Source organism: Xenopus laevis, chromosome 9_10S (genome assembly GCF_017654675.1).
Source record: "Xenopus laevis strain J_2021 chromosome 9_10S, Xenopus_laevis_v10.1, whole genome shotgun sequence".
In the NCBI taxonomy this organism is placed as follows: domain Eukaryota; kingdom Metazoa; phylum Chordata; class Amphibia; order Anura; family Pipidae; genus Xenopus; species Xenopus laevis.
Window position 1 is genome coordinate 66,202,316 of NC_054388.1, and position 15,872 is coordinate 66,218,187.

A 15,872-nucleotide genomic window follows, 5' to 3' on the forward strand; every position below is an offset into this window, starting at 1 on the left:
ATGTTATTAATAGGGAAAAAAGATAAATATATATAGGAAGGCCGGTATATTTTTCCAGAAAAAGTGGCAACCCTAAATATATAGCCAGATTAAGGGTCAGTCCACACGAGCAGATTCGGGGAGATTAGTCGCCCCAGCGACAAATCGCCTCTTCTTTGAGGAGACAATCTCCCTGAATGGCCTTCCCCCTGCCCTCCACCGGCTAAAATGAAAATCGCCAGGGTGCGATGCACGTGCAGCGCTTCTTTTTCCGAAGTTGCCTCATGAGGAAACTTCAGGCGGCTTTGGAGTTCGGGGAGATTGTCACCCTGAAGAAGAGGCGAATCTCCCCGAATTTGCTCTTGTGGACTGACCCTAAGAATAGCTGTGGCCCTGGGACCTGTATTGCTGTAACAGCTGGAGGGTCACAAGATGTGCACCTGATTATATAAGAGCGTCTGTCTGGAATAAAATGCAACAAATGAGGCTGCAGTGATTACACAGTAAATGTTGTTTTTCTGTGTCCTGTGAAGTAACACTACCCATAATCTAAACTTGCTCAGGAGCAGGGGAAACCAAGTCTCTTCCTCTCTGGGCAAATAACAAAGGCATATTGTCACGTTGCCACAAATCCCTCATTACACAGAGGAAGGGGGAATCTAATGCTCAGAGTTCTAGAGCAGGGGGTCTCCGGGAACTGAGGGTCTCTTTGATCAGGAAAATCCAATTATTTGTGTATACACATTCCCCACTTAGTGATTACTTCATTAATTGTCCCGCCTTTTGTCACCTCCCTTTCCACTCCTGTGTAATAATCAGTCCCTTTATGTCGACCCAACCAACACTCCATGAGGGCTTTGTACATTCAAAGGATTTGCTGGGGCTTCTGAAAGAGCTGCTCTTCTTTGATGATTGGGCGGCGGCAAACTTCAAAGGCAGAGAAACGGACTGTGACTGGCTGGCGGCCCAGCAAAGTCCTTATCAAATTCTTGGAGGTGATCCTGCTGCAGTCAGTCAGTCAGTCAGTGGAACGGCCGCTGGAGGGAAGAGAGGTGGGAAGAGGGGAGGATACTACACAGCACTAAACAAACAAACTGGTGCCACTAACTGCTTCATGTATCTCCACCAGTGTCCTGCTCATCATCATCATCAGGCACCTGTAGGAGCTGGACTATGGCTGCTGTGGCTGTCCTAAGGAATGATTCTCTCCAGGCTTTCCTACAGGTCAGTGCAAGCAGCTGCCCTCTCACACTTGGTGAAAGGAATCATATTAATCCAGCTATGGCATCTATTAACTGTAAAGCTTGGCACCCAGGTTCATTCTTTAATTATCTGCACATAATGTGAAGCCTTTGGGCAATTATAAAATATTACAAGCCCAATAGGATAGTTTTGCCACCTACATGGATTTATGGCAGTTATCATTAAAATGTACTTGTTTTATTACTACTGGGAATAAGGGCTTTATTGAGAATGACAATTCTGTATGTCAGTGCTGTCTGAATAACATGTTTCTGGATAATAGATCTCTTCCCTGTAATATAATGCCCATTAAACAACTTTTATGTTTAACAGACAACTTTTCTGACAGTTCAGGGCAGTATAGCGCCAGCATTTGGGAATAAGAGTACAAATGGTTATCCAGAAATTTATCCCACATTTGTCCCGTACATGACAGATGCAGCACTCAGAATCATATAGCTGTAGGGGTATTAATGTTTATTTGACAACTTTCCTAGGGTGCAATGAACAGTGCTACACCCTGTGTACTCCAGCGATCAGCTTGGGTTACACCAGCACAAGGTTATAATAGAACTGTTAATGATCATTCTTTTTAATTAAACCAAAGCATTTTCTGGGCAGAGACAACAGCAGTATACTAAGATATTTATAAGTACTAGGAATATATATAATATATATATATATATAGTTCGTTCAAAAACAAGGGGGGTTATTTATCAAAGGTCGAATTTTAGAGTAATGTGAATTTTTTTTAAACTCTAATAAATTCGATTTTATGCACAATTTGAATGGTATGTTATTTATGAAAAAAAAAAACTTGACTTTAATAGCATTTTTTTCCCACAGTCTATGGGGCATCATTTTCAAAGAGAAGCTTGGCAAATATTTAACTCATCACTACTATTAACATCTTCAAATAGTTCAAGAGACCTCTGCCATTGACTTTTGCGTGAACTAGGCAGGTTTTAGATAGAGAATAGTCGAATTGGAATAGTTTCCAGGGTCGAGGTGTGATAAATCTTACATTAAAATTCAAATTTGAGTTGGTGGTTTTAAATTCGAATTTGTGAGTTTTGACAAAATAAATAATTCTGAACTTACCATTTGAAACTTAGTAAATTTGCCCCATAGTGTCATGAGTTGGTTCAGGTTATAATTCAACAGATGCAGAACCACAGGCTTGGCATCACTGCTTAGGATGTTAAATGGGGAAAGAATACATCAGACTCTCATCCAAGTCAATGGTAGTTATATTTTACATGTCTTCTATTCCACTTTAATAAATACAGCACCTCTGACCTTTAGTTCTAGTAGTTGACATTATCTCTTTTAGGCAGGGCCCTCTTTACCCCTTGTATTGGTTATTGGTGATTTTTGTGTATTTGCCTGTATGGTTAATGTATAGAAGCATTTATTGTACTGATGTGGAATAAGCAGGTGTTTCATAAATACATGTTAATAATAATAACATTTAGAATGTTCAACAGCCCCCCCCTTATATTTTATTATATAATTATCAAAAGAAGGTCTTTTTGGTGACCCAAGACCCAATTGTGTAGTTATAGAGATAGCCTTCTATTTGCTAATACTGCATTTTGTTGCGTTTGGTAAGTTGCAACACAAGTTTTCTGAAAGCTCACAGAGATATAATTCCTAAGTGCTTAGAGAGTAGCGATACTGTTCTTTGGAAAGGCCAAAGAGGAGTTTTAGCTAGTGATTATTAAACCACTTTGCAGCAATATCTTAATTTAGCAAGAATTTGGTCTCTTCAAAACACACAAAGTTCTTTACTTTGGCATGAATGGATCTAAAAATAATGGTATTCAGGATAGTAATTACTTTTTTAGAAAGCTGCAAGAGATGTTTTCACTCTCCTAACATTTCAATTTTCTTTCTACCAGGACAGAACTCCCAGTGCATCCCCAGATGTTGGTAGGCACACACCCTTGGCTCTTCTGGCAGCTACGTGTAATCGAATAGGCCAGCCAGGTACAAGTCCTACTGATTTTATTCAGCTTCCTTATAACCCAACAATTGGATCTCCATCTAGGATTTTCCATCCATGGACTAATGAAATACCTACACATTCCACTGGTGGAATTCAACCTCACAATGGCATTGGACTTCAAAAAACACAACTTGCCTCTCACATCCAGTCTTCCTTTGTTACTCATGAATTACCCTTGACACCACCAGCAGATCCTTCCTATCCATATGAATATTCTCCAGTGAAGCTGTTACCTCCCCCCATGGCTGCTTTTCAGGCTTCTGCTTGCCAGTCTGCATATGTGCCTACTGTTCCTTATGCACCCCCAGCCCCTATTACATCTGCTCTTCATGGGTTTGTACCCAGCCATTCAAACTTGATACACCAGCAGCCAATGCAACTCTCTCCCAATCTGGCAGAAGATATGCCCTGGTGGAGCATTCAGCAAGCCACACCAGTTGCCTATGCATCTCCTATTCCTCATCCGCATCACCGGTTTCCTATCCAGAGAAGTTTAGTTTTAGGGCATTCAGATTTTGCACAATATCAGACTCAGATTGCTGCACTACTGCAAACAAAGTCTCCCCTAGCCACAGCCAGGAGATGCAGAAGATGCAGGTGTCCCAACTGCCAAACTTCCAGTGGTCCTGATGAGGTAGGCAAAAAGAAGCAGCACATTTGCCACATACCAGGCTGTGGAAAAGTTTATGGCAAAACCTCCCATTTAAAGGCTCATTTGAGGTGGCACTCTGGGGAAAGACCTTTTATTTGCAACTGGCTGTTCTGTGGCAAAAGCTTCACCAGGTCAGATGAATTACAGAGGCACTTAAGGACTCACACTGGTGAGAAGAGGTTTGTCTGCCCGGAATGTGGGAAAAGGTTCATGAGAAGCGACCATCTGGCAAAACATGTAAAAACCCATGAAAACAAGAAAATAAAAAATGTAGAAAGGACAGTGAAGCAGGAGCAGAACAGGGGCCATTAGTATAAGCCTGACACATGTTTCTCCAGTGCAATATACAATATGCTGGGTACTCCCATTGGATTAATAACAACCATTCAAAGGTAAATGGTGATACAGTCTCAGAACTTGTCTCACCTATATATTTGTACAGGGTTTCTTCAGATTTGTTTTTTCACAATGGCTGTCTTGGGAAGGATACTGTGTTTTCATACTCTGTGTATATTTCTGTTAATAATTAAACTAAGTACAAAAAAATGAATAACTTAAATGTAAAAGACTTCAAAGCTTCTGCAAACTATTTAACGATTTTGTGAAACCCCTGTTTCATTGGTCGCCCCTCTGCAGCATGCAGTCCTTGGTTCCCTAGGAAAAAAATAAACAATGGAGTCACTTGTTCAGAAGATCTGAGCCGAGTCACTTGCTTTGATACTCTAGTATCATATTTGGGGAAGGGAGAGAAAGACATTTAGTAACGGGGGCGATACAATGGCTCTACGGTAAACACAATCACAGCTAGGTGTTACTGTGCAATTATTTCAATCACTTTTGGTTGTAGAATTCTATTCACAGGAGATCCAGAAGTACAGTAATGTTTCTTTCCTAAGGGAAAATAAAAATACTAGTCCCTATTCTTATATAGATATTGCACAGTACCATTCCTGAGTGTGACCCTGACTACTAAAATGCTTATATAATTAAAAAAAATAAAAATAATATTAGGATATGTTATATAGCAATACTAAAATATAACATTTTTCATTCCACAGCTAGTGATGTTTCATGTTTGCTTGAGAAGCAGTTCCTATGTCATTGAAGCTGCTTTGTATTGCAAATATCGGATGTGCGATTTAGCATAAATTTTTGTATCACATACAGATCAGGTATCATTTACACTTATAGGAGGAATACATATACAATCCTTGAGTGAAATAAGTACTAGTGAAAGGGGTAATTTACCTAGAAATTCACTTTAATATGTTGTAGAATGGATTGTAGCAATTTTGGTCTGTCATTTTATTCTGGTTATTTGGTGTTGGGGGTCATTGTCTCCAGCAGCCAAAAAAATATTGCTCTGTGAGCCTTCATTTTAATTGATATAGTTACTTTATATTATTACTTTTGTTTGTTTTTTTTTATTTAGGCATATGCTACTCATATTCCAGTTTCTTATTCAAATCTCTGCCTGGTTGCTTGGTTCAATTGGACCATAGCAACCAGATAGCTGGTGAATTTCCAACTGTAGAGCTGCTATATTATAAAAAAAAGTTAATTTAAAGGTAAACCAACCTTCAATGAATTAAGAGATTTTTCATGTGTTAGTTTTCCTACAGCGTGTATAAAATTTGGTGTTGTGAACACTGACCCTAGAAACAAGGTAGGAAATGGAAGCTCACATTCAAAGAGCTGCATTACCAAGAGAGCAAAAAAAACATGAATAGTAAGCTCAACTGTATATTAGAATACCAATTCAAATCAAAGAGATTTTAAAGCAGCTAGAAGTTTTCCCTTTTATTCCCCACAAGTTGAAATCATTTTTAAAAACTTGGATTATTTGGATAAAATGGAGTCTATGGGAGATACTGCTTTCTGGATAACAGGTTTCCGGATAACAGCTCCTATACCTGTACATGTTTAAAAGCATATTCAAAATAATTTATAGTAGCACTTTGGAATTTTTGTACCAGTTTTGGTACTTATAAAGCAATAGGGAAAATCCAGAAGCACTCTTAATAGTTTGCTTAGTGTAAAAGGTGATTTATTCAGCCCACATACATATGCACTTAGTGTGATGGGCTGAAAAAGAGCATAATTTTATTTTTTTTTGGTTACTGGCTTCCCCCCTACATTTCCCAACATATGGCACATAAACTATACACTGGGCTCATGTGTAGGGCAATATAACAACTTTATTTATTTTATCAAGGTTTCCCGGGCTTGTGTAGTGTAATGTATTTTCTGCAACATATATGTCCATTCAACTTTAACTTCCCACCGTATGCAAATTAGGCAACGCTAGCGCAACTTCGCCAGCGTTCAGCGCCCTGGACGCAACTTCAGATTTTTTTGAATTAGCGTTGTCCTGGCTAATCTACACCTGGTGAAGTGTTGCGCTGTGAGCGAAGCCGTCGCTGGCGAATTTTTGGATGTTAGTACATTTGCCCCATAGAGTTTATGGACCTTCAGTTAGACAGTGCTGACTTTTCGTGAGAGAAGAGACACTAAGAACTAATTTCTGGTTATGACAGTACACATGGTCACTACTTTTATGTTCCAGCTGCAACTCCCTGTCTCTTCTGCTGGAGAAAGCTGATCCCTCAATGATAATAAACCCAATTATTTCCACGTTTTTATCCTGAGAGAATTGCACCAATGGGTTTAGTGTTAACTGAAGTAGGAACATTGTCCTCTTATAAACAAACTGACTTTCTTGTTTGCAAAACTGTGTCAGGGGGCCCCATTACTATTACAGTTTATGTTTGTATAATATGTTATGTTAATGGGTCCAGCCAACTGTTGCACTAACTAACTCCAACCCCTCCCTAAAAAAAGGCTTTCTTTATATTATTGCATGGGACCCTGAGACTCCATGACACAGCTTGGGTCAAAGACCCTACAAATGGAAGATGCTATGTTCTATCATCTTATTACATTGCTGGCTAACCACCACAGGAGACAGTGGAATTACAGAGAGTGCAGTAACACAATTGCAACGTGTATGTTGTTATGTTTCAGATCGCAGCTACTGTAATTACAGCAATGTTGCATTTGGTTGAAAGAAAGCCTTTCACTGGCGGCCCCTGTCACAAAGCACACAAAAATCCTTCTTGCTGCTGGGCTGGCCAGGTGATTGGCTGCTTGCTAACAGAATACTTGTATGACCAGTTAACTTTTGGACTCATCGTTCATAAGTAACAAAGTCTTCCCAGTGATTGTCATTAGTAAGTTCTTCCATCTGAATTCTTGTGCTCCTCTCTCAAAGAACACCAGCTAATAAACCTGTGGCTTACAGGGATTCTGTCATGATTTTTATGGTGTAGTTTTTATTCCTAAAAACTACACTGCAAATAATTCACTCTACCATGTAAAATTGAATTCCTAACCCAACAAGTGTATTTTTTTTAGTTGTAACATTGGTGTGTAGGCAGCCATCTCAGTTCATTTTGCCTGGTCATGTGCTTTCAGAAAGAACCAGTGCTGCACTTTGGAACTACTTTCTGACAGGCTGTTGTTTCTCCTACTTAATGTAACTGAAGGAAGGGACATGGATTTTTACTATTGAGTGATGTTCTTATATGTACCAGGCAGTTGTTATCTGTTTACCTTCCCTTTGTTCTGCTGATGGGTTGCTGGGGGGGAACTTGCAGTACAGCAGTAAAGAGTGGCTGAAGTTTATCAGAGCACAAGTCACATGACACGGGGCACCTGGGATAATATGTCTAGCCCCATGTCAGATTTCCAAATAACATTTTAAAAAAACAGTTTGCTCTTTTGAAAATCCATTTTCAGTGCAGAAGTCTGCTGGAGCAGAACTATTAACTGGTGTGTTTTAAAAATAATATGTTTTCCCATGACAGTATCCCTTTAAGGCCCATATATCAGGCAGCTTACGGCGGTAGTTAAGCACCATGAGAAAAATATGGTGACTTTGCCATTCTTGGTAGTGTTTCAGCCACAATTCTTGATGAGTGATCTCTGTGTGTATTATATGTAATACATGCTCTGTATTCCCCTCTGCAATAACCAGTAAGCATATAGTAGCTCGGGCCAACACTATTAACCATATGGGACTTTAATAATAAAGATATATTTGCATTCCCTATAGTAACAATCCTTGATTAAATAAGTCTGTGTTATTAATTTTTAAAGCAAGATACTGAGGCACTAATTGGCCAGTTATGAATGATTCATTAACTCTTTTTTCCACAGGGAGGGTGGGGGGAATAGCTTGACATGTGAAAATTGTTCTGTTCTTCCATTTATAGCTCAGCTCTATACAGACCTAACCACTTGGAAATTTAAACCATGCAGCACAAGTTGTAGCTGCACCTCAAACATGTACTTCCCATCACTAGCCACTGGAGCAAACAATGTATGTTATAGCTAGCTCTGTGTCTATGGGACAAATTCACTAACCTCAGAATATTCTCCAGCGAAGGCTTCGCTTACAGTGCAACATTTTGCCAGGCATAGATTTGCCAGGACAACACTGATTCTTTAAAATCCGAAGTTGCATCCAGGGCACCAAACTCTGGCGAAGTTGCGCTAGTGTTACTGCGCCAAGTGAAGCGAAGTTGCACTAGCATTGCCTAATTTGCATTCGGCAGGTGTTAAGGAGCAAAGTACCGCTAGAGTCTTATCTCCTTCGCTAGCGAACTTATGCCAGTGACCGTTAGTAAATCAGAATTTTTGCTCTCATTAGTCACTTCACCCTTTAGTAAATTTGCCCCTATGTGTTTTAGACCAGGAGCCCTGCAGATGTGAACTACAACTCCCAGAATTCATAAGGAATGTTGTTGGGTTTGCTGGTACTTGTCCCTATGAGCTGCAGAGTTACAAGTTATACAGCTAGTTTATTCTCTCATTGTGTCACTTACAGGTCCATGGGTCATGACTTCAAGCCTCTGGTGAAGGGCATTTTTCGTTCCTTGCCCTAATATGATCCCCTGGCGTTTTATAACACATTCCAGAAAGTCATCAACAGTTTTACATATTCTTTAACTGTTAATTAGTATTATAGATAATTAATATTTAGATTTTAAAAAGAAACAGCCAATATAAGAAAAGAAACCATTATAAACACTTTTGCCATGTATTTTTATACATGGGAATCATTCTATCCCTACTTTCTAGCCATTCTAATCTTCTAATCCTTTATATTCTCACCATTCTATCCCTCATTCTTTCTAATCATATTCCCCCTATCTTAATCCTTTGATGAACCATCTCTATCCTTTTATGCATTAAGGGTTAATGACAACTGGCAATTGAAATACCATAAAAGTTGCATGTTTTAGAGACTTCATTAAATACACTTTGATATATATTTCACGCACATGGATAGCAGATTTCTCAGATGTAGTACAGTTGGGTACTTGGATAAGTAAGCTAACTAACTCTGGTTCAATTTAAAGCCCTATTATAAACCCGCATATGATTAAAACATTATGATGCTGTGCCGGTTCATCAAAGACAAACGCTAACAGATAAAATCTGCTTTTAATGAGGCTTGCTGTTTAATCCATATTTGTTTTCTACAAATGCAATTTCTGCTATTGCAAAAAAGAAGAAGGACGAAAGATGAAACTGTATGAAAGAAAGTTCAGTGCAAGGCAGCCACATCAGTATACAATGTGTACATTAGATGGAAAGCACTGTTAATCCCCTAATGTCTGGCTGGTGAAACGTGACTGGAACCGGATGAATCTCATATGAAGAGAATTTGCTTTTGTGTTAAAAAAGGGAATACCCCAATGACAACCTTTAATCATATTTTTATTAATATTTTCAAAGTTATAAAGTACACAGGGCCGGGCCAAATGTCCCAAACTGTATGTGGAAGGCACGGGAGGTATATAATAATCTCAATTTCTCCCAGGTTTCCCAAGTACAGTATATCAGTTTATTGTATAGAACTCCCACTATGAAAAGCCAAAAGAGGACCCACATATAAACAGGGCCTGCTGTTTGTGTAGTAGGGGATTTTTTAACAGGTTATTGGAAACACTAGAAACCCTGAACTTACATCAGTTACTGGATACTTGTCTCCAATCACACTTCTGTGTAGTTGCAACATAGTCTATTGTGTCCTTTTGATGAATTAGTGAGCCTACTGATGTAATGGAGCTCCCAGCGGTCACATACAACCACAGCTGCAGTGTGCAAAGTGCAATTTCAGGCACAAATCACCATGTTTTTACCAACAATGGAGCAATTCAAGCATAATTTCAGGTGCCAAGTCAGTTGTGCCCTTGTAGTCACCTTCTTAAAGGGATACTGTCATGGGAAAAAAATAGAATTCTGCACTGAAATCCATTTCTCAAAAGAGCAAATAGGTTGTTTTATATTTAATTATGAAATCTGAAATTTTATATTGTAGAGTGAATTATTTGCAGTGCAAACAGTGTAATTTAGAAATAAAAACTACATCATAAAAATGATGACAGAATCCCTTTAATCGTCATTAGAAAATGTAGCCTGTTCTGTGATAAAATGTTATGGAAAATGTTTGATGTGCAGCTCAACTAAATAACCTTTGAACGCAGCATCTCTTAATCAAGGCAAAATCATTGTATACTATATATGTATATTGTCCTTACATTTCTTCTGTTAAACAGAGCCCCCTGCAAAGAATATTTCTGGCCCACCTTGGTCATGACCTGCATCTCCAGGATCATTCTTCCCTCCTTGCCTGGTTGATTGGTCTGCTTCACCACTGATGCCATCCATAAGATTTGCTAATTTTTTAGGTTGCCCTAATTTTGAAGCAACTGAAGCCCACTCACTAGTGTCTAATAGCGGACAGCTGCACCCTTTCATAGAAAAAACAGCAACACATCTTTTGGATACTCAAGCCTAGTATCAGACTGGGATGTCCAGGGACCACTGGAGGCCACCACTTCAGGGGCCCACAACCCCAGCCGCAGATGGCCCTACCATTACAAACTCACGCACATCCTGCTATGTGCCTCCACAAGTAAAAAACTTTCACTGCAAACTGATCTCCCAGTTAGGGTTGCCACCCAGGAAAAAAATACTTACCTTCCTATATTTTTGTGGTTTTTCCCTATAAATAACACTGGCATCAACCAATATTTTTACCGACCAGGCCAGTAAAATACTGATCAGGTGGCAACCCTACTCCCAGTCTAAGAAAGGCAGCAGGCTTGTGGCAGCAGGGCCCATTGGGTTTTCTCAAAGCCCAGTCCAACACTGGACTTTGGGTTGTAGCCTCAAAAATAGGGTATTTTGGAAAAAGAATTGCCATTGCAAGATTATAGATCCTAAGGACAGCATAGCAAAAGTTTCAAAATAGTGTTTGGAACCCTTTAACAGCCATTCATTATCTTTCATGGAGCACTTTTCATTGCAGACAGACACTGTCATAAGACTGCTGTTAATTTGCTGTTTACCGGATTATATAAAAGAATAGCCAAAAAAATGAATGTATTTCTGGCAAGCAGTATGTTGCTCTGGCAAAAATCAGCTGGGTCGGACTGGGGACCCTGGAGCCCACCTGCCACCGGTGCATGAACGCTATGTTTTGCCTCGACCGCCTGCAAAAGGGAGGTTGCGGCAGGATGAATCCTGCAAATCTGGGTGCTGATGTGCGGTGCCCCGCTGGCCCAGTCCGACCCAGAGTATCAGGATAAATATGCCTTAAGTTTCAAATATTTAGATAACACCATGTTGGTTCGCACCTATTTGCATGAGGCCTTTAACTATGGATGATCTTTACAGCCAAAATTGTCCAAATTAAATACAAGGTGCTAAATAATGGTGCCGGTTTAATGGCCCCAGTTTGTAAATAAAAGAAAAATTTTATTTTACAAAAAGTATTGGCTTTACCCAACGAACAGGTGCGCAAGAGCCCCTTACTTTATATCTACTATAAGCAGCCATTTCTCTTGGGCATCCAGCCTTGCACATTCTGAGTGCCAGATGGTGATGGTAAATCTACACAGTCTGCTGTCCTCTACCCCAGCATCAACCTGTCAGTGCACACATGGGTCCTATTTTCATGCTGAAACACAAATGTATTGCACCCCAGATCCAAGGAAATCATTAGTTCTTGGTTTTCTCTACTTCATAGACTCATAGCTCAACTATCACTCTCTTGCAAGAACCCTGCATTGATCAAATAATGGCGAGAACTGCTAGTTTGGCAAGCAGAATTTCTGCTAGATTTGGCCACCTATGCTCATTGCTAATTGGCTGATCCAGTCATTGGTGTCAATGTGTTGATGTTAAGCAAGAACTGCATCAACAAGCTGAAGCAGCCTTTACTTGATGAGATGAGAAACCTGCCTGATATCTCCCCAATTTACACCCCATACACAGGCCAATAAGCTGTTGATTTTATTGGTCTGTGTATGGCCAGCTTAAGGCTAATATCGTTAAATCGGGTTGAAAAAAGGCAAATCCATCAAGTTCAACCCCTCCAAATGAAAACCCAGCATCCATACACACACCTCTCCATACTTTCACATAAATTATATAAATAGAAGTCTTGTGACAAAAAAGGGAAAGTTATTTTACTGGTCAAGAACACACCTTAAATCCCAAAGGTCCTATTGAGGATACAATTCAATATAAAGAAAAACAGATAGTAGGTGGATTTTGAGGCCAGTATGTTACAAAATATACAATTTATTGCTTACATATAATTCTCTAAAACACTGTAAAATACGTAGAGTGTTTTACTTAGTGGATTCACAGGCAGATAGATGAATGGCTATAGATAGAAAGCCAATTTCCTAGGAGATGTATTAGGGCGTCCCCCACTGCAAACCCGGTTGTGCCCTCGATGAAAAACCTGAACAGAGAATATGGTGAGATCAATCCAATTAAAAAAAATTGATCTATATCCCCAATTGAAATAACTTTTTTTATCTTGGCATTTTCTATTTTACCTATGCTGGCATTAGCCTCCTGTCCTGCCTGCACCAAAAGAATTGTGTCAGCCCAGGTGCAGTCACACATGGCTTATTTTGGTGCAGAAACGCATTCTCGCACTGAAACCTACAGAATGTGCCTGCACCCAGGCAGACACAATGGTTCCAGATGCAGGCAAGACAGGAGGCAAAATGCCAACATAGGGGCCGATTCTACGTATTTCAGCAGAACGATTTTCAGCCCAGTGTGCCATTAGCCTTAGTTTGTGTGCAAACTGGATGCATTCATAGTTTGGCTTCAGAGCCCAGCAAATGAAGTACAAGGAAATCAGCTTGCGTTCCCTCCATATGCAAATTATCTAATCCGGCTGTTCCCTTCAAACTTAATGCTAGTGAGTAAAACATTCACGTTAATTAAAAATCTATTTTCAAACTCCAGAAATGAAATAGCTGGGAAAGGAGCATGAAGAACAGCTTTAAGTGCACACAGTACATATTGTCATTAATATCCTAATCTGTGTCTATTTGGGTTAATGTTTTACAATTTGTTCTCAGTTTCTCGTTTGAATTTTGCTATAATTTTTTAATGCAGCCATTAAGGAAAATGACCCAAGTAAATGCAAAATAGTTTTAAAGCTGGAATTTCATTCTTCAGCACAACATGATGAGCAGTTACAGGGGAACAATGTGTCTTTTCTGCTGCATATCACGGGCTTCAGGGTGGGCACATATTCTGGAAAGCAGATACAGTAAGCACTACAGATGGAGTAAGCTTTTATTTTTGGTTCACATGGATCACCATGCCCCAAAACCCACCCCATTATCACATCTCTTTCCAGCTTCATATGTATCATGGAGCAATGCATGATATCAAAACAAAGCATGGTGGAGGTAGAAATAAACCTCTTCTATTGTGGGAAAACAGTAAGTAAGTCCTTCCAACTGCTCATCCCTGATACACAAATGAGAATGTGAACCATATACATAAGACAAAGGGAAATAAAGTTAACTATATTTCGCCAAGCGAATTTTTACTCTGCAAATTCACTAAGATGCGGATTTTACTGAACATTACCTTTTTCGCCAGACTTGCCTTCGCCAGCTCAGACCAGGCGAAGTGCATTGGAGTGCACATATCTTCCTCAATCCTCTGTTACTTACATCATATTTTTAGTGGAAAAAGTTTCGAAGTCCCAAAAAACGATGGCGCTTTTCCTTTTTCAGAGTGATAGTCTGCAAAAGTCCTTAAAATTTTTACATATGGAACATCAACCATACAGTGGGCTCATGTGTAGGGCATTATAACAACTCTATTTTCTTTATTATGGTTCCCTGGACTTGTTTAATGTATTGGCTGCAACATATATGTCCATTCAACTTTATAATTTCCCGCCATATGCAAATTAGCCTAAGCGAAGACCTCTAACGAAGTTGCGCTGGCAATTGAATGCTAGCACATCTTTACTTTGATTGCCGAAGCAACACTAGTGAAAATTTGCCAGCGTTCGGCGCCCTGGACACAACGAAAACTGCACCGGCCCAGGGTTATACCAGTTAGCACCACAGAGAGATCTTTTTCCTGCTACCTCTTTCTTCACACGGTTGCGCATGCGCAGTAGAACAAAAAGCCAAACTTTAATTAAAAATCAGCTATTTTGTTCTGCACATGCGTTTGCCCCGGGAAATTTGAAGAAAGAAGAAGCTGGAAGAAGATCTCTCCGTGGTGCTTGCTAGAAAAACCCTGGGTCGGGGTTTCAGGTAAGTCAATACGATCACTTGGGGGTGCCTAACATTTGGCACCCCCAAGTGCAACCAGACTTTCCTTCTCCTTTAAGTATATACTGTATATATATATATATATATATATATATATATACTGTACATAACTAGTATAATACCTACACATAGTGACTGTCCCTCACCTGTATACCACAACTTTTATAGAGTTCCTCTTTAATTCAAGGAGATATGGTTCAGAAGATTAGCAGTATTGTTTCTTTCATGACATCTGCTTGTTTGCCAGTTCTTTTGTGCCACAATTCATCTTCATTTTCTGTTTGTTGGTGCAAATCCATTGAAATGCACAACACTAAAAGATTTCATTAGTGACAGATTTAGGGGGCACTGGCCAGTAACACTGTTCAAACCTTTAATGAAAATAATTTGATTATATTTAAATCTATATCTTGCTTTATTGGCCAGAATATGTAGTTAGTGTATGGCCTGCTCCTAAGGTCTGTAGTTAGTACAGAAGGGACCAACACAATATGTATAGCAGTTTGAGCTCACTTGAGCTCCCTTCATCTTTCACCTCAGCCCATTGTGATAACAGATCAGATACAAAGGATACTATTTAAAAATGCTGTGAGAACACAGTAACAAACAGCAGTGTTATGCATGTAGCAGAAGTACCACACTCAGTCTGCATTTGCTATAGATTCTAGTCCTCAAACATGCCTAGTCTAGTCCTCAAAACCTGCTCCTAATTCAAAAGAAAGAATGATCATTTTTATTGCTTCAGGAAAGTGCTTAGTGGGGAACTAAGAAGACCTGTAGGCCTGGCCCAACCAGATTTTCCAAACTGCCCAAAGTTGCAGTCGCAAACATCCTTGGCTCTTCTGTATTCCTGATGTAGCCCTAAAGTTACACACAATCCAAGTCTGGTGCCTTGCTGCACATGTGCGACTGGTCAAATCTGGGCAGATAGTCAAACCATAAGATATGATGTCACAGAACAGGACCTGAGACAACACAAACCCTCAAAACATCTTAAATCACATATAACTACTAAGACAAAGAAAAAACTATGATTGCTTACAGGGTAAATAGAGTTAAAACTTTTTCTGTTCAATGATTTCTCTAATTTAATGTAAAGAGAATTTTTCCCATTTTGTAAGCATTTACATGAAACCAGATATAAGGGCACTTTGCAATATCCAACAAAACGAACAGTGATGGACAAGGGAACACCTATTTACCAATATAAAAGAAGCCCTGTACATTTCAGTTTCATCTAAGTAATTTTCAATCCCCATCATGCCTTCTAGACCCCACAAACTTTTAACCCTCTCTACCTTTCCCTCACTCC

The 15,872-nt window shown here is 39.5% G+C and overlaps 1 protein-coding gene across 2 annotated transcripts; it reads left to right on the top strand.

Moving 5' to 3' along the window:
• The first annotated feature begins 236 nt into the window (after positions 1 to 236).
• On the top strand, positions 237 to 5,263 carry sp5.S (Sp5 transcription factor S homeolog). Of its 2 annotated transcripts, none has more exon segments than NM_001085859.1 (2): positions 237 to 1,203; positions 3,123 to 5,263. In NM_001085859.1, coding segments are annotated over 2 exon segments (1,122 nt in total). In that variant the 5' UTR covers positions 237 to 1,152; the 3' UTR covers positions 4,194 to 5,263.
• Positions 5,264 to 15,872: the final 10,609 nt, after the last annotated feature.

What these genes read in the sequence shown, in the direction of transcription:
- sp5.S (XM_018237165.2), top strand. Translation starts at nt 1,178, where the DNA reads ATGATTCTCTCCAGGCTTTCCTACAG. An exon ending in CTCTCCAGGCTTTCCTACAG is followed by an intron (nt 1,204 to 3,127) that starts GTCAGTGCAAGC and finishes CTACCAGGACAG; the next exon opens with AACTCCCAGTGCATCCCCAG.